General features: G+C 39.4%; 1 protein-coding gene across 2 annotated transcripts; it reads left to right on the forward strand.

Annotated features, from left to right (window-relative positions):
- Positions 1–385: 385 nt before the first annotated feature.
- Positions 386–19,936, forward strand: LOC146368616 (uncharacterized). Of its 2 annotated transcripts, XM_084912157.1 has the most exons (4): positions 386–2,067; positions 2,211–2,356; positions 6,295–6,402; positions 8,180–19,936. In XM_084912157.1, exons 3-4 carry the CDS (start codon positions 6,303–6,305, stop codon positions 11,779–11,781), a joined length of 3,702 nt encoding a protein of 1,233 aa, XP_084768283.1. In that variant the 5' UTR covers positions 386–2,067; positions 2,211–2,356; positions 6,295–6,302; the 3' UTR covers positions 11,782–19,936. The 2 variants fall into 2 exon arrangements, with proteins under 2 accessions (XP_084768283.1, XP_084768282.1); XM_084912156.1 differs by having other exon boundaries at positions 386–2,356.
- The last annotated feature ends 141 nt before the right edge of the window (positions 19,937–20,077 follow it).

Here is a 20,077-nt window from a genome sequence, read left to right on the forward strand (position 1 = left end):
AACACAAAACACTGCAAACCACAACACAATTAAATATAAATTAAATATGAAAACAAAAAGAACATGCATATTCTCTGTCATATGGACCTGCATGAATAAACTTTCTGAATCCTTTATCATCTGCAACTGAAAATAGTTGTGGATGATTACTATACCTTTCTATTGTTGTCCCTGGCTCTCTTTCTCTCTCTCTCCCTCCCGCTCTGTTCCTGTGCTACTGCGAGTGTAACTACAGCCCCTCCCCCCTCTGCTCAGCGCAAAGCACAAGGCTCGCGTGCTGAGTGAAGCGGGAAAAAAGTGCGAGAGAGAGAGAAAGAAAAAAACCCATGGCTCGCGATAAGGAGCCGGCTCTAAGAGCCATTTCGTTCGCGACTGACACATCACTACTGTATTCACACTGTGAGTTACAGCAAGAGCTGATTTTTAATCCTCTGCTGAGATTTAAAATCTTTCTTCCTCGTTTCAACATCAACATAAACTTTATGATCCTCGAGGAGCAACTGTGAACAGGCCTCTCGGTACAAACGTCAGTCAGTCAGCATCACTGACCTGCTTCAGTCTGACTGCTGAGCTGGAAAAAAGCCGAACCTGAAGATTTTTATTCTTCATCTTAAACATGTCAGCTCATCAGATAATGCCTGCATGCTTCTACACTGTCTGCTGTTTGAAAACAGATTTCACTGCATTTAATACCAACTTGAAGTTAAATGTGACTGAACAACATCAGAGGTAGAAGAAGCACAGATAGCTGTGGTCTGAAGACAGATGAACACAGCGTATGAGAAACTGTAATCTTTACAAAAAGCTTCCAGTAACTGTTTAGGAATTACAGACATTTTTATACACAGTCCCTCATTTTCAGATACTCTAAACTGACTAACAAGTAGTTTGATAATTATAATTTGATCAACTGGTCCTGAATCCAATTGACACCCTCTTCTCAACGAGAAGCCTGAGGTCGGGGGAGCCCGACTATCCTGGAGGGACATTCCCTGCCAGATACATGATGGACAGGTGGAGGAACTGGAGGGTCATGTGCCTGGCAGGACGGTCGATTTAGGACAGGAGTATCTACCTTTTCGGAACCATGATAACAGGGTTCTTGCTGATCTTAGCTGGCTTGGACCTGAGTGATGGACCGAGTTGAAAACAGGAGGAGTCACAGAAATTATTTGAAAAATAGGGTTGCCATTTGACCCTCTGAAGGCAGGCGTTGCAGATTTGCAACAAGTAAAAACTAGCAACCCGATTACCCCACATACATATTTTATGAGTTTTTTTTACTCAGAAGTACCACTGCAGGTATTCTTTTGTGCATTAGCAACAAAAACTTAATTTGAGCCTGAGAGGGTTAAACGTTAAATTATATTTACAAAAGTAATAAATGTTGAGCTCATAAAAGAGGTAAAAGAAACAAAACTCAACTCATGTAAAACCACAACTTAACAAACCAACTGACTGCCCAAACAAACATAACTGACCTAAACATGAAATGACACACAAGGGTATATCTAATGGCTGATCAGACCACTATGACACACGAGGGGTAACTAAACAAAACACAACTGTAAACAAAAAACAATGCAGTACAGTCTGGTTTGATAATAAACTAAACACCAAAGAAGAAAATCAAAAACATTAAACCCTAAACTCAAATATTTAATTAAGGGCAACTACTTTGTTTTTACATTAAAGAAAACACACATTCTCCCCCTTCAGCAGGAAGCGGTGGTGCAGTCCAATTATCCCTGTTGCATTTAATGCTTTCAAACCCTGGCCACCACATTTTGTCTGGCAGCGACTTCAGAGTGTGGCCATGGGTTTGTCCATCACAACCACCTTTCTCATGATCACCATCATCCCACGAGGCAAGCATGGAGCTCCAGACCGAGAGCGACTGATGGTCATTTGATATTTCTTCCATTTCTAAAGAATCACACCAACAGTTGTCACCTTCTCACCGAGCTTCCTGCTGATGTCTAGTAGAACGTTCCTGGCTTCTTCAGGTCTACGGTCTTATCTGACATCCTCTGACAGATTTATGGTCAGATTTATAGATGTGAAACTGTAAGTGTTAAAAAAACATTTCCTGAAGATGAAAGTTGAATTTCAATATGTTTTTTTTCTCTTTGTGCACCAATCTGTTCAGTAATGTTTAATTAATGTGCTTGTTAATATTACTTGAATGTTGTCTCGTCTGTCATGATCAGTAGCAGCAGCTGCAGTGTGTTGGTGCCACAAGGGGGCAGCAGAGTTTAAAGCCGCAGATATCAGACCGTTTGCGGTTGGAGTTGTTTCCTCTCAGAGACCAAGAGGCAGACGACAGAACAACTTCAGAGGATCGACGACCTCTGCTGTGAGTACACTGTGGCTCATCATAATGAATGCTAAATGATCCAGGTTGATCAGTTAAAGAGGCATTTCAGTCAGACAGGCTGTCTGTCGTCATTCAGGGAGTGAAACGCTTTCATCCCGTCAGTGTTTTAAAGCTAACCAGCGAGTGAAACTGAAACCGAGTGCTGCCATTAATCAGCTCAGATAAAACAGGACGACCACACAGTAATGGAGTTTATTTATTTAATCCCAAATGTGGGATGACTGTGTCACTAATGTGTGAGTGTCGATGATAGTCTGTGGAAAACAAAAAGCAAACAGAAACCGGAACAAACAAACTGCTGGGGAGGAGAGAGAGAGAAAGTTACAGGGTGTGGTCCTGCAGTCAGATTTCCTCAGGAAAGAGATAGCTGAGTGGTCAGAGCGCGCTTTGAATAGTCCAAAAATTACCTCTTACCTCCTTCTCCTTAACATTTTTTCTTCATCACAGTGGGAAACATTACAAGGTCAAGGAAAGGTATTAAGGAGGATTTTTAAGGACTTAAAAACAAGAAGAAACTACAGTGACAGAAGATGGACTACAAAATGTGCATCTCACTCTGTGTTCTTCAATTTATATGTTATTACCACTCACAACTATATTAAAAAAAATCATGGTAGCAAACATAGTTATAGTTGAGTCATATAACACTGAGATTTATGTAATTGTATAATAAGGGCCCAAAAACTGCAGGTAATAATATGGAAATGCAGCCCGGTAGTAAGGTGGTAATAGTTCGGCAACAAGGCAGAAACAAGAACGTAATAATGTGATAATTACTGGTGGAGGACATGTTTTCTGTAGGCTACCTGTTCATTTTTCTTTAGCTTTATTTATATTAATGTACACATCTCCAGTTATCCTCTGCTGCTGAGACAGTCAAATTAAGTTCTTCAAATAAGGTTCTTGGGAAATGATCTGGAACATTATGCAACCTCATCAAATGGGACTGGATCATAACAGTTAGATGTGAAGGAATGCAGAGTGATCAGCTACTCTGTGAATTTGGAGCAGAAATGTCCCGAGCTCCTCACAGGAAGATTACAAACTGTGCACATCGACAAAGCAGATGGTCCAGTTCATACAAACACACTGGCACAAACTTCTCTCAGTCCTGCTACCAATCTGAATCACACTCACTTCCTCTTACAATCATCAGCTTTTCACAGTAAAACAGGATACATTGTACTCCTTTTAAAAGGAATTCGAACATTTTTCTCAATATTTTAAACATTATTATTTTACATTTTAACATGGATTTCAATATCTTCTATCTTCAACACATTTTAAGAAATGACGGTTTTAACCTGGTTACAGTTTTTTCTGAGGTTTATCAGAAAAACTTAGGAGCGTCTTCTCCAAACATGATATACCAGTGTACCCAGCAACACACTCAGACAGAAACTGTTCATCCCAAAGACAAAACTCCTAAACACAAACTTAACAATGTGGTGTATGCTGTACAGCAGCGGTCCCCAACCCCCGGGCCCCGGACCGGTACCGGGCCGCGAGAGTTGAGGCTCATACCGCACAGAAAAAAGAACTTACATTAATTTCATTTTATTTATTATCTGACTCTGAACAGTGTTTTATTTTGAAAAAGACTGAATTCTCTCATTTACTTCCGTCTATGACTGACTCTTGACGCATGTCAGGATACACTAGTAGCTAATATTAAACCTCCAAGCTAGCAAAATGAGTAAAAAACAGATGTCTTTGGAGGGTTTCTTTGCAAAGGGGAAAAGGCCCAGTGAGGAGACAGAAGAAGAGTGTATGACAACCACTAAGAAAAAGAAAGCTGCATTTAACAGACAATACCAAAATACCTACTTGAAATATGGATTTATCGCGACAGGCGATTCCCACGCACCAAGCCCGCTCTGCATAATATGCGGCGACCGGCTCTCCAATGAGGCAATGAAGCCTTCAAAACTGCTTCGTCACTTGGAGACCAAGCACCCAACATTAAAAAACAAGCCTTTGGAGTATTTTGAAAGAAAAAAGCGGGAACAACAGGGACAGAAGCAATTACTGAGGGCCTCCACAACAACAAATACAGGTGCACTGAGAGCATCATACTTGGTGGCTAACCGTATTGCTAAGGCTAAAAAGTCATTCACTATTGGTGAAGAGTTGATCCTTCCTGCCACTAAAGACATTTGCTGTGAACTTTTTGGGGAGGTGGTGGCTGAAAAGCACAGGTGCCTCTGTCGGCTAGCACCGTTACTCGTCGCATTGATGAAATAGCAGAGGACATTGAGACACAGTTGTTGGAGAAAATTAATACATCACCATGGTACGCTTTGCAGGTTGATGAGTCTACAGATGTGGACAATAAGGCAATGCTACTTGTTTATGTGCGATACCTTTATCAGGAGGATGCTGCTAATAAAGTTACACAATTACACAGTGAATTCGCGTGTAATATTATATTTACAAAATACCACAGTTTTTGTCTTGGTCGTATCATTTTATTTTGTTGTATTTATCCGTGACACCTGCCGGTCCGTGAAAATATTGTCTGACATTAAACCGGTCCGTGACGCAAAAAAGGTTGGGGACCGCTGCTGTACAGTGCAGCGAGGAATGCCAGGACCTCTACACTGGAGAGACCAAACAACCACTTCACAAGCGCATGGCACAACATAGAAGAGCCACCTCCACAGGACAAGACTCAGCAGTCCATCTGCATCTTAAGGTCAAAGGTCACTCTTTCGAGGATGCCAATGTTCACATTTTGGACAGAGAGGACAGATGGTTTGAAAGAGGAGTGAAAGAAGCATCTATGTCCACTGTGAGCGACCATCTTTGAACAGAGGCGGGGCTTACGACACCAACTGTCTGCCATCTATAATCCAGTTTTGAGTTCCCTTCCCAGACGCCTTAACGCCCACTCACATCCTGGGCCATCTGACCTCAGGAAATCACATGATAGGCTGGGGCCAGGTTTCACAATGAGGTCACCCGAAACCCTGGCTGATTGTGACCCACACCCAGTTTCACACCTTGGCTCATGTGATTAGAGGATCATCAGGGGGTCCTTTGTCCCTCTTTGGGGGGAAACTCCCACTGGGTTTAAATCTGGGACTCCCCACCATTTGACCTTAGAACTGAAGAAGCTCCTCAGGTTAGAGATGAAACGTCTTCAAGCAACTTAAAGAAGTCCAGACGCTTTTCTTTCCAAGCTCCTTAGGTTACAAACAACAGTACACATGGGCACCACCTGTAACCTGACAGTGTTACTTTGAAATATTTTTTAATAATTACGTCAAAGGCTGAGAGAATCCGAAAGCTAAAAGGTGGAAATCTTATAAGAATTAATTTTCTAAAGCAGTTAAAACTCAGTAAGAACTAAAATATGTTTAAGAATTAATTCAACAATATTTTATAACACACATAACGTTTAATCAACAGTCCTTAAATACAAACACAGCAACATGAATAACTTTGATGTTTTTTTCTCACAGATTCCTGTGTGTCCATAGTGGTTAGTGTTGTTCTCTAACATGTGGAAGGTCCTACTGTTTTTGGTTTTGTATATAAATTTATTTATTTATAATTAATTATACAATTAATTTAGTTTAATTAATCAGTAAAGAGTTTTAATGCCTAAACCTGCAGCTGTTTGCTTTCCAGTGGATCCACAGCTGTGCAGGATCACCATCTACTGATGTAATAAGGTTTTACCTTAGTGTGTAAATGTATAAGAGGTGTTATTGACAGTTATAAACAGAAACAGTTTGTTTCCGTAAAACTGAACATGCAGCATTTTACAACCTACTACACTGTCACTTTCTCACCCAGGAGGTGCCAGGTGGAACTATTCCAGATGTTGTCAGTTATAGTAATGGGTATAAAACAAACAGCTGGACAGCAGAAGAACCAGAAAAACATCCTCAAACTTTTTCTGTGTTTTCCAGACTGAAGGATGGACGGTACATCAGGCGGTGCGATGGAGGTGGCAGCGCTCGGTCGGCCTTTCAGCGTCGGGATGCTGTACGACTGTCGCAGTGACGCGCTCGTCCCTGGTAAGAATTCACATGTAAAAATTCTTGATGCATCACAAACTTTCATTTTTTAAAGCCAGTCGACTGTAGAATATATATATATATATATATATATATATACTGGGAGTTCTGGGTATACAAGTCTGGCCTAAGTCTTCTGCTGATGACGGCAGCAGTCCAGGAGTTGAGTTAATTGTCTTTATTTAAGTTCCACAGAAGAATTGGTTACATCAGAGCTTGCCAGGCTTAATCCAAATGCAGTGCAGCCATACGTGAACTTACAGTTGTAGAAGATACGGTATATGTGACTATGAGCATGGTTTTCTGGAAACAGAAACAGGCAATTCTGTAATTAGTAGAGTCAAAGATAACTAAGAAACAATCACAACACATCATCTACTCAACACAGAGGTATTTAACAATGTCCACAAGGGGTCACTGTAGACCATAAAGACCATCAGCTGAAGCAGCAGACATGAGCCCAAACAGGTTCCCATCACTGCAGCCTTTCTGCCAGTAAAAGTAGCCACGCCCCTAACTCCAGTATCAGATACATGATACAGAATAATTACCCTGCAGTTGTTTTGAAGGGAGACTCTATCCACTTTTTTATAACAGGCTGTAAACATGATTTTAATGCAGTAAAGTTGGATATATGACATGTCCAACTAATATATATATATATATATATATATATATATATATATATATATATATATGACTCTGGGGACTGACTCCCTTTTGGAGCCTTGTGGCCCCCAGAGGAACTGTAGTTTTTAACATTTCCAAGTTTCAGCTCCACAGGTTGCCTCGTGGTTTTAACTGCACCCAGTTGTGTTAAAGTGATCTGGACTGTTCCTTTGTCCTGCTAATTTTTCATTTTTATTTTTATGATTCTCAAAGAAGGTTCAAACTGAGCCTTCAAACAGAATTAAAACCTGCTGCTTGCTCAAACTTGTTGGATTCTAGCAGATTAGTGTTTTAAGTCCTGTGGAAACAGCCGAGGTTTTATTATTCCTGCTTCTGACTTCTATTTATGCCTTTTTGTAAAAGAAAAAAAAACAACAACAAAAACAAGCTCTAACTAGCTGCTGTAATCAATGTGCAACTAACAGGGCCTAAAGCTAACATAAAGATAAGAACATCTTCCCTGATCCTCATGAGTAAAGTTAATCACTATTAAAACAAGTTGGCAGCCATGATGCAACACCTGGAAATCCGCTCCAACTCTTAGAGCGCTTTTCCATTTGGAGCTACTCAGGTTGGCTTGAGTCGACTCAGTCTTTACGATTTCATCATTAGCTGGTAGTACCTGGTACCAGATACTTTTTTAGTACCTACTGCATGTCACTGATTGGCTGATCAGTGACATGCAGTCTTTTGACAGCGGCGTCACTAAATTAGTTATTAGAACGTTTCCCTCACGAAAGTCCAAACGGCCATTTTTGATATTATTACTGTCATTATCTTAAATACTGAAAACTCAGATGCAGAGCCTGAACTCTTCATCTGAAAGAACTCAGTTAATCTGGTTCATCCAGACAAACAAAAGATTTGTGCTTCATTTACTATTTTTATTTCATTTTGGTGAATAAACAAAAAGAGATGAAAAAACAAAACAAGGAAAGTCGTGAAAAAAATCAACAGCAAAAGTTTGACAAGTTCGCTCATAGAAAGACACCGCTCTGTTTATTTATTTTAAAATTCACATTTTTTTAAATCATTTTTAACATTTATTTTAGAATGTGATTTAATTGATGGAGTCCTGGTAGAAATATTTTTACTTCTTCTTTTGCAGGAATGACTCTGTGGGATCGTGATGACCTGAAGAAAGATGTTGAAGAAAGACCACAGGCCTCTAATGATTTTGAAATTGTTGCATCTGAATCAATTTCTGGCAAATCTTCAGCTCTAAATGTTGATGCTTCACTGAAGGCAAGTTTCCTGGGTGGACTGGTTCAGGTTGATGGATCTGCCAAATATCTGAATGATAGTAAATCTTCCAGAAATCAGGCCAGAGTAACACTGAAGTACAAGGCAACCACAAAGATCCAGGAGCTGTCCATGAATCATCTTGGAAGAGGAAACGTGAAGCATCCATATGTTTTTGATCAAGGCTTAGCAACACATGTAGTCACAGCTATTCTTTATGGAGCACAAGCTTTCTTTGTGTTTGACCGTGAAGTTTCTGAACAGGAAGATCATCAAGATGTTCAGGGCAACTTGAAGGTGATCATCAAGAAGATTCCCTTACTTTCTGTAGAGGGTGAAGGTTCCCTGAAGATGGAAGAGAAGGACAAAGAAAGTGTTGATAAATTCTCCTGCAGGTTTTATGGAGACTTCTGTCTTCCAAAACCACCAACAACCTTTCAAGATGCAGTAGAAGCCTACCAAAGCCTGCCAGGATTACTGGGAGACAAAGCTGTACCAGTGAAGGTCTGGCTGCTGCCACTGACATGTTTAAATTCTTCTGCTGCTAAACTCGTCCGTCAGATCAGTACAGGATTAGTTCAAGAAGCACAGAGAGTCCTGGAGGACTTCAGTGAGCTGGAAATGAGGAGCAATGATGTACTGGGAACCAGCACTGCACAGCAGTTCCCACAGATTGATAAAAAAATTAAAAGTTTTAAAGAAATGTGCTCTGAGTTCAAGCTGGAATTCCAACAGACTTTGGCCAAGAAGCTTCCATCAATCCGAGGAGGAGGAGAAGAGGAAGCTGAGCTTGCAGAGATCCTGAAGAAGAGACATTCTTCACCTTTCAGCAGCAAAAACCTGAACGAGTGGATGGACTGTAAAGAGAGAGAAATCAGAATCTTAAAATCTGTCACCAAAAACATGAAAAACACCAAAATCATCCCATCTGAAAATCATCTGTATGAAGAAGATCATGTTGTGTGTTTTGTTTTCACCTCTCTGGGAAAGGATGAACCGTACCTCTCAGCTTTATCAAGATACTTAAAAGGAAAAACCAACCCAGACCTTCAAGATCCTCACACTCATGATGTAGAGAAGGAACAATGGTACGCCTCAAAAGAAGTAACAGCTGAAATGAGGAGAAAAGCAAAACTCTTCAGTGATTTTGCAGAGGCCAACAAGGAGAACAAGAACATGAAGTTCCTGACAGTGGGGTTAACTAATGAGACACAGGAAGGTTCCAGCATCCACCTTTATGAAGGTGGATTTGCTGTCAGTGAGAACTTTGAGCCTCCTTCAAAGCCTGAAACTGTGACAGCAGCTGACATAAACCACAACAGTGTGACACTGAAGATTTCTCCACCCAGATTTGGAGCAGAGAACATCACCTCCTACTCTGTTGAGCACTGTGTCAGTGGAGAGGATGGATGGCAGCAGAAGACAGAAGCAAAGGCTGAAGAAGTCACAGTGAGAGATCTGAAGCCAAACACAGAGTATGTGTTCAGATGCAGAGCAGTGACCTCAGCGGGTGTCGGGCCGGATAATCAAGTTTCTATTAAAACCTTACCCTGCAGCCCTCCTGGAAAACCTCGACTTGAACCAAATTCAACTGAGATATCAGTGAGCTGGGAGAAACCTGCTGAGCTCGGAGAGGATGTGCAGATATTGAGCTACATGGTGGAGTATTCAAAAACAGATGAGAATGAGGAAGCTCTGCAGTGGAACCAAATACAGTCAGCAGGTGAAAAGGTGATCCTGTCAGGTCTCCAGTCAGATGCAGAATATGCAGTCAGGGTCAGATGTGATTGTGGTTCAGCTGGAAGAAGCAAAGAAAGCATCACTGTTAAAGTCTGCACAACAACATTTAAACGCCTCGCAGAACTTCTCAGGATTAAAAGTAAAAAGATCAAATCTGATTCCCCCTCAGTTTACAAACTGCCTCTGACAGAAGAACACATGAACATATATGGATGCAGGAAGTTTAACTTTGGAGAAGAAAGCACGAGGCTGAATCGTACAATAATGGTTTTTGGAGCGACTGGATCAGGAAAGTCCACTCTGATCGATGGGATGATCAACTACATTGTTGGTGTCGAGTGGGAGGACAGTTTCAGGTTTAAATTCATTAATGAGGATCAGTCAACATCACGAGCTCACAGTCAGACCTCTGAAGTCACTGTTTACAAAATCAACCACCAGGATGGATTTCAAATCCCGTTCTCTCTGACCATTATTGACACTCCAGGCTTTGGAGATACAAGAGGCATAGAAAGAGACAGAGAGATCACAGAGCAGCTACGTAATCTCTTCTCTGCTCAGCACGGTGTCACTGACATTGATGCTGTGTGTTTTGTAGCTCAGGCTGCTTCAGCACAACTCACAGCAACACAGAAATATGTGTTTGATTCAGTGCTCTCAATCTTTGCCAAAGATGTGGCAGAAAACATCAGGATCCTGGTGACGTTTGCAGACGGTCAGCGTCCTCCAGTTCTAGAGGCAGTGAGAGCTTCAGGTGTCCCATTACCTACAGCTGATGATGGGCTGCCTGTTCACTTCAAGTTCAATGATTCAGCCTTGTTTGCAGAAAACACATGTGTCAAAAAATGCACAGATGATGCTGTTGATGACAATTACAATGACGATGAAGAACAATATAATCATGATGAATATAATGCTGATATTAGCTTTAATGAGATGTTTTGGAACATGGGGACGAGAAGCATGGAGATATTTTTTGCTGCTCTGAATGTGATTCAAACTAAAAGCTTGACACTGACACAGGAGGTCCTCAGAGAAAGAAAGCAGCTCGAGGATTCAGTGGAAGATTTGCAGGAGCAGATTAAACTTGGATTAGCCAGGTTTGAAGAGTTAAAAAACACAAGACAAAAACTTGGTGAACACAGGGAAGAAATCAACAGAAATAATAACCCTGAGTTTACAGTCTCTGTCATGAAGCCTTATAAAGCTCGTATTTCTGGTACAGGAAACTTCATCATCAACTGTCAGCAGTGTCATGTCACCTGTTACTATCCCTCCTCCACATCCAGGGATTCAGAGAAAGAAGGCTGTGAAGAAGCTGCATCACCTGGATTCTGCACCGAGTGTCCAGGCAAATGTCACATTAATTTACATTTTTTACAGAAGTACAAATGGGAGTATCAGGAGGTTAGAGAGAAACAAACAGTGAAAGAGCTGAAAGAAAAATATCCAAAAACCAACAAAGATCAGACAGTTGTTGAAGGACTGACATCAAACCTGTGGGATGAAGAGAGTCATCTGAGAAATGAGGTGAAGACACTACTGCAGAGATCTGCTCAGTGTCTGGACAGACTGAGAGAGATATCAGTGAAGCCAAACCCTCTCTACACATACGAGTACATGAAGCTGCTTGTTAAAGGAGAAACATCAGAGACCAAACAAGGCTGGGAGGAACGAGTTAAAGCCCTTGGACACATAAGAAGAAGGGTCTGTATAAATGTTTTATAAAAATATTCTGCAGTACATCAAAAACAAAAGAAAACCATTAATCAACATATGAACATTACCTGATGCTGCTGAAGTGAAGCAGAGCAAAGTTACAGAGGTTTTATTAGAGACACAGCTGAGAGTTTTGCAGTTTTGTATAATTTTAAAAAGTTTACATTTGTTCACACTGTAAAAACTGTGACTAGAGATTACTTAAAAAACCTATGGCAACAAAGTGACACTTAATTTACTTAAGTAGATTTTAATTTCAAGTGATTTATGTAAAATTTAGATAAAATGTTAATTAAATTTCAACAAAAAACAATAATAGATATTATTGATATTCTCTTGTAAATATGTGTTGAATTTAGGGACAAAATCTCAAATTGAAGGTTAAAATTGCCTAATTGTAACAAAAAATTAGTTCATTTGAAATGAATCTCTGAGAAAAATTACTCTGAATTTACTAACGATCTGGCAAAGGTTTAGTAAAAAATGACTAAAATATCCATTACAAAAAAATTAAAACTTTTTGTTTTTAATTAAAACTCAAATTGGATTCACTAATTTTCCAATTAAACTTTATAATTAATGACTGTGAATAGTAAGAGAAAATCAAATTAATTTAACTTCTTTTCTGAGTAAAATGAATCAATTTCACAAAGACAACATTCAAACAGTAATTGTTTTTATTGTGGAATATAAAACATATACAAAATTTATAATATAACATTTTTCTGATTAATTTAGATTGTATGCACTGAAATTCTTCACTAGTGCTTGCCCCAAAATAATAGGAAGAATAGGCCATAATTGAAAATACAGTTTCAGCCAACTTCTCGAGAATGTCAGTCTTTACTTTGGAGGTGGGCAGAAGATTTCCATTCTTTTTATACACCTCGGTGGCTCTTTCCAGTTACATTTCAGTTTCATATGCAGACTGTGGAATGGGGAACAGCTCACAACGTTCTGTGAACTTCTGCCTTTTGAGAATAATGGTGTCCTGAGAAGATGTGGTTGCAGCAGAGTCTGCATTGGATACAACTGGATTGGATGATGAGTCATAGTCAGTTGACAGTTGATCAGAGGGGCTGCCGAAAACTGGCAGGATGACCAGGGTGATGCCAACAACCTTCACAGTGTCTTTGTCTTTTATCTGGTCACTTCTGCGAATAGAGAAGTAGTTCTGAAATTTTGGTTTAAAATACTGAAGACTTAAGTCGTTTGAAATCCCAAAGGTATCCTTCACAACACTTTGCAGCTCCTCTACTGTTGGTGGGACCCCTGATGGAAGAACCAACTTCTCCATTTGGTCATCAGTGATTACATGGAGCTCTATCTCGTTCAACCTAGAATAAAATGTAAATGGGTAGAGTGAAGTTAGATTAAGTAGGGTCAACTTAGTCATTTTCTGCTGCTTCAATTTCAAAACTAGTAGTTTAATTTAATACAATCATCCATCAAAACCTATTCAAAATGCATAGTCTACATACTGATCAGCTGAATTTAAGTTGAGGGATCTTCCAACAACTGAAAAGAACACAACGTTAATAACAATCGCACTCTCCAAAGTAAAAATTGTACACACACAAATTGTTAAAGACAAATTTGAATTAATACTAAAATTTTTAAAGGTGAGGTTCACATATAAAAAAATGAAACTCTTTATTAGATTAAAAAAGGAATAGACTCTATTTTCTGTACCGATTTGGTGACAGATCATGACATGAAATAACACTATTTGTGTATTTATATACTGTATATATCTTCCCATATTTGAAAAGATGTCCTTTTAATCTACACAAGGTCATCTCTGTATCCAAACACCATTGGGTGTTAAACATAGAAATTATGAAAGACTTATGTCAGATTAAACACGTATTACTATATTATTTCCTGAATGTACCTTTGTCTTGAAGATCGTTACATCGTGACTGAGCATGGGTCTCACTGATACACCAACCAAGTTTAATGGTAAATGGCCTGTATTTGTATAGCGCTTTTACTGGAAACTTGCATTATCCCTCTATGTGAGCTGTGCCTGCACTAAACTCACAGGGCTCTGACAGCATGAAAATGAAAACCAGTTATTTTGCTGGACTGAGCCACTTTAGCTTAATTACCACAACTGAAAAACACTGCGTGGAGAAAAAAGCTTTGAAAAACTGTGACTGACAAAATCCCGCACAAATGATTTTAACTACATCACTCACTGCTGAGTGCAAAACTTTTTCATAAAATTTTAAAAGTAAATGAGGGAGGTTACAGCCCATCGAAATACATAATTGATATATTTTTTTAATATGGTAAAACGTGGTTAGTCAAAGCTCTTAAGTAACACAGCTGCGAAGGCTTGGAAAGTGACCTTATGCTAGCAGTCCACTTCGTGCCATTTTGCGTAAAAATACAATACTGTCATTACAGTGGTCATTATTAATCTAATTTTGACGTATCATACTGTTTAGAACTTTTACTCAAAACTGCTATATGTTACTGTTTAAAACGTGTCGTATATTCGTACAAATTAAGATAATCTTACCTCGGACAAAATGGAGATCATCCACTGCTGAAGCGTGTGTGTCCTGCACGTGGCACAACGGACTACGGGCGGAAGTGTAGAATGATTGAAATGAAAATGCTTTCATTAGTTAAATCTATTAGATTTCTTCATTTTTCACGGTACTCATACATTTTTGTTAAATCTGCTCAACAAACTATTGCTTAATATACACCAAACAAAATTGTGTAAATTTAAATAACTGAACATCTCAAAAATGTTTAATTTTGCTTAGATTTAATTAAAACAACACATACATGTTTTTACTGAGTAATAGTTACTATTACTTTCCTATTAGATACTAATTAACCCAAATCACAGTTTTTACAGTGCAGTCTTCAACAGCAGAAATGAGGTTTTCTCTTCAGAAGTAAGTTAAAGGGAAAAAAAGCGGCCGACAGGCTGTAAACAACGGTAGACTGGTGCGTAACGGGAAACTGTTCTTGAAGTACAGAGAGAGAGAGAGCTGTGCATGAAGTGTGATTTTATTGTGGTGGCAGCAAAACAGCAAAAGTCAGAGTGAATTCATGACAATGTTTATGTGAAGCGTAGTTTGGATCTTCTTTTGCTGCTGGTTTGGTCAATATAGTTTGGAGAGAGATCAAACTAACAGCTTTAGAATCAGCGCAAAAAGGGCGTAAACACAAAGTTTAGGGTGTTCTCACTATGAGAAATAGACTACAAAAATCCTGTCTCTGTGCTGCGTGTGTGCACCTGTTTTGGCGGGAAAAAGTACACAGCCTCTCTGATTGGTGGATTCAAATTTATCAGTTCCCAGGCTGCTTGACTGACCTAGAAACAACTTGCTTCTCTCCCTGTGTGTGTGTGTGTGTGTGTGTGTGTGTGTGTGTGTGTGTGAGAGAGAGAGAGAGAGAGAGACCCTCTTTAGGGCAGCATCTCATTGTTTGATAAAAATATAATATATTCAGAATGGCTGACTGGCATAGACCCTGTGTGCGTCTCTCTCTTTACATTTCTGTATTTATTTATTTGTATTTCTTTTTTTCCCCACAGGTGAACAATAATTAGTTTTGAGAGAGCTTAAACATGTTCCATTTTTTTTTCAGTTTGTCATTTTAGTTTTCCAGTATTTTCACTTAAGTTATAACTATTCTGCTCAATCATAGTATTTGTTCTAAATCATTGTTATTATGCTATATTGTAGTATTTCTGCTAAATCATACTATTTCTACTATATTATATTTTTCTTTCTAAATATAGCATTTCTGCTATATAATTGTATTTCTGCTATCTTATAATATTTGTGCTAAACCAGAGTATTTGTGCTGAATCATAGTATTTCTGCCAAATGATAGTATTTCTGCTATGTTGTACTATTTTTCTAAATCATAGTGTTTCCATAATGTTTAAGTATTTTTGGCTAAATATATTATTTCTGTTATCTTATACTATTTCTCCTAAATTCTTGTATTTTTGAGAAGTTATCATGTTTCTGGTAAGTTACAATATTTCTGCTAAGTTCTGCTATGCTATTGCATTTCTGCCAAGTATTATGTTTCCTCTAAGATATTGCAGTTCTGCTAAGTTATTCCATTTTAGCAAAGTTCCTTTGCTTCTGCAAAGTTTTTACAATTTCTGCAACTTTTTAGCTTTTTCAGCTAGTTTTTATAGGCAGCTTCAGTTTTAAAGCATCCACACTGCATTTTCGCAGGAAATGCAAATTTTTCTAGTTAATAAATTGATTCAAACAAACAGTAATTGTCACTGAACTCAATTTGATTTACAGGCATTTTTAACATGTATGAACACAACGCTAACTTTGAACAATATTACGTGGATATTTATTTGATAGCAATAAAGTAAATAACAAAAACAATTAAACAAGAGTATTTCAAATACACAGTATGTAAAGATGGAAAAACAATATTTTCAGTTGTTCACACAGGATCAACCTGAGTGACCTGTTCCTGGACGGTTTCTTTTGCAACTGTAATAGATTACAGGAAGTCTCTGGCAGTGTTGCTGAATCTGCCCGAGCAAGATCAGACGTGGATGGGGTGCTGCAACTGAGACCTGCAGTTTGTCTTTTCTGGTCGGCGAGTGGAGAATCACACAGGGTGGTCTGCAAAGAGAGCTTTAGGATCCTCCCACTGTCCACTGCATCGTCCATCCACAGGGTTTGCAGGGCTCACTCGTGGCTGCCACACCACTAAGATGTTTTCAGAAATATGAAAACAGATGGTGGATGCTATATTATTAGTATAATACTTGTAACTCTGTAGCAGACAACAGTTTGATAAAGTGCTAGGTAAAAAACAAAAGATTAGATTCTATAAGTTTCAAAGACCTTTGGTTTATATATTTTATATGATACAGTACATGTGTAAGAATGACCGATGTTGTGCAAAAAACTGATCGTCTGCCAAAAACTGACTGCACTTGTTGGTCTATAATACGTGAAACATATGTCAAATGTATCCCTCGTGAATGATATCAAGTCACCTTGAGCCACAAACAACATTCCTGTAACAAGGTAGAAGCTGCAATCAGTTTTTGGCAGACTCTTAAATATCCTTTATTTATCCAGTTCAAAAAAAAAAGGTTGAAAATGTATTTTTTATGAGAAATCTGCCCAAGAGGACAGCAGACAGCGCAACAAATATATCAACAGTTCTGTAAACATACTTTAAGTGGACAAAAAGGATCCGATTGGTTATAATGTAGGTACAATAACACAGAGTTACAAAGACACTTGAAAAACAGGTAATTTTAAAATTATATAACCCCTTTGTAAACCCTGTTCACCGAAGTCTATTTACCAACATACATAAAGATATTATACATATTATACACAGAAACATTTTTCTTCAAGCAGCTTGAAGTAGAAGCACTGAAGGTGTCATCAGGGCAGGAAACATGCCAGTGGGATGGCATGTGTTTGGGAGGAGGACTGGGCGGTTGATCCAAATCAAAGAAATTAATAAAACAAAAAGAGGTCGATAGCTTCCAGGGCCTAACTGAAACAAAAAATGCAAAACAAAAGGCCTACCTAGTAAACCCTTATCCTACCGCATAACCTAGTGTGACTAACAGTTTAAAACCTGCAACCAATGTATAGGGTACCCCAGCTTACCTGTCCAGCCTCCCACCACACACAATACAAAGAAGCAAATGTTTGTCATAAAGCAGAAGCCAGCAGCTGGCCAGGGAGCTGCTCATTTGTAATGATCCTCGGAGAGTGATTGGCCACCTGTGCCCAGACCAGCAAATAGACACATGCCAATCAACTTTGAACTGGCCAATAGGTGGAGGCTTGACATCTGAAAGATAAAAAGTACACCAAAAGCAAAGCCACATCTCTTGGCACGTAACAAGCATCCTTCCCCTGAATTCGGACACAGCATATATAATTTCCTTTTTGTCTTCTTCTGTTTTACTGGCAGTTGGCAATTGACCCTGTGCACGAGAAAATGCTAACTTCCTGGTTTGAGACCGGATGTGGGGTTGTACATTTCCGGTAGCTTTACTTTGCGGTCAATCGCTGCTGCGAAGATATCCTCCACAATCATGTCCAAAACTCGAAAACAGAAAGATCGCGTTAAGTTACAAAGAGCAGGAGGTGGGAACACTCACCGCTGTTGTGTCATAAAAAAATCTAATGATCAATTTTGACGTTTAAAGAGTTTAGATCGATCAGTTGTTTACATCACTCAACACAAGCAGAACTGCATCACTGCAGCAGAAGACACATCGTCCACATTCAGAAGCACATCTCTGTATAGTGACTGGTCTCATGATTTAAACAGGCAAATGTTCAGCATTCAAACTACAGGTGAAGAATAGTCAAACCAGATGTTTCCCCGTTATGTCGAGATCAGCTAGTCAAGTACACACCTACACAGCATGTTAACAAACCGTGAAAAAAGCCACACAAAAAATGAATGATTGCTGGTAAGGGTTTCTATACATTAGTATGTACGAAGGGTATGTTGTGACTTACCTTCAAAATTACAGCGGTCCCTCGCTATAATGCGGTTCACCTTTCACCTCGCTGTTTCGCAGATTTTTTAGTGCAAGTTTGCATGCTTTTTTTTTTTTACGTCACATTGTGTCCTGCGTCCTGATCGCTGCAGACGATCTCGTCCGTGACGTCTCTCCTGTACAGTACAGAATCGCTGCATTGATCGCTAGCAGTGTGACTCTGAAGTGCCGTACTGTATGTCGACGAAACGTTTTGCACCGTCAAAAAATAAAATTGGCTACTTGATTTCACCTATCGCTGGTTATTTTTAGAACATAACACCCGCGATAAACGAGGGACAGCTGAGAAATGTAACATTTGAATCCCTTTTCTCTTTTGCCCTGAGGCGCGGGGAAAAAATATCGACAAGTCGATGAACATCATTTACAGATATATTGGGTAAATGCCCGAGACATCTATAGAAATAATCTCCGCTTGATTCATTCATTTGCTTTACTTGTTTTGGACCGTAACCAAGGCGCGAATAGGACACCGGAAACAAAGCTCCCCACAGGAGTAGCATATGCTAACGTGCACATAGTCTATTCATTTAATTAGAGGAAGAAGTACTGCCCTCTATTGGAAGAGAATGTAATTGTTCTGTCCATTATTCACGGCAGTCGCTTAGAGTACTAATCAGGTGAAACCAGATAATCTTCCATGGCATACCTGATCATTTCTCACAGCACAACTCTGTGGCACGGCACAGTGGTTGGGAAACACTGTCTTAGGGGACAAGAAGCAGAAGTCTGTATTTCCATTTCAGCTGCTGAGTTGGAGAGTGGAGGCAGAAAAATGCCCATCACCTTATTAAGAGGTGCCCAGCAGGTATAGTGTGTCATAAGTTGTGTGGATGACGACCCTTATGCAAATTCACAGGCAGACAGAATTCCTCGGTTTATCCAGGCTGTTTCCAGGCTGTACAAAAAGGAAAATGATGTAGCCAGTTAAGAGAAACTGCGAGCAGCATTCAGCTTGAAGAGCGCAGTGTGGACAAGAGATATTTTATTTTGTATTCTTATGGTGACAATTTATAATCAGAACTATCATTGATCAATCATTCATCATTGTCGAACCAGTTGACAGAATAATCTCTGAATTATATCTATGATAATCTGAGCAAAATATTAATGTATGCATATTATCATCACTTTAATTAGTCTATTGTTGTTCTCTATCATTTTTTCTATCTGCTTAAGCTGTTGCAAATGGTATCCATATCATTGTATTCACACCTCTCGAAGCTGTGGGTCCAGTAGGGCCTTCTACATTCACTTACACATATATTCAGGCCTACACCAACATGCACATAGAGAGTCATGGAAAGTACGCACGTTCACTCCCGCACGTATTAAGAACAGGGAGGTCGTCTCAGGACAATCTCTCGGTTGGACACACAGTCTCACAAAATTGCACAACATATCACACACTTGTTGGTCTCGAAAGTAGTATTGGATGCCTATATAAGGAGAACTTTGGAACTGTTATCATTTCCAGTAAGATCTAGCTGTGATGTCATCAGGGTAATATAAGGATGGGGAGCGGTCTGCTCGAGGAAGATTGTAAGATTGTTGTTGCAAGTTTCTTCCCACACTCTGCGCAAGTGTGTAAATAAAGATCACTATTTTTGGCACCTACCTGGATCCAGTCTGCTTACTTCTCTTACCCAAATCGAACAAGTTTCAACAATTCTTGGTGCCGAAACCCGGTTGGGGGAGAGAGGAGCGTGCGGCTTGGAGGTGCCAAAGGGACGGAAGGCCAGCAGCTTATCTGAGTGA

Source organism: Perissodus microlepis, chromosome 18, assembly GCF_051167445.1.
Source record: "Perissodus microlepis isolate ML-2025 ecotype Zambia chromosome 18, ASM5116744v1, whole genome shotgun sequence".
NCBI classification, from domain to species: domain Eukaryota; kingdom Metazoa; phylum Chordata; class Actinopteri; order Cichliformes; family Cichlidae; genus Perissodus; species Perissodus microlepis.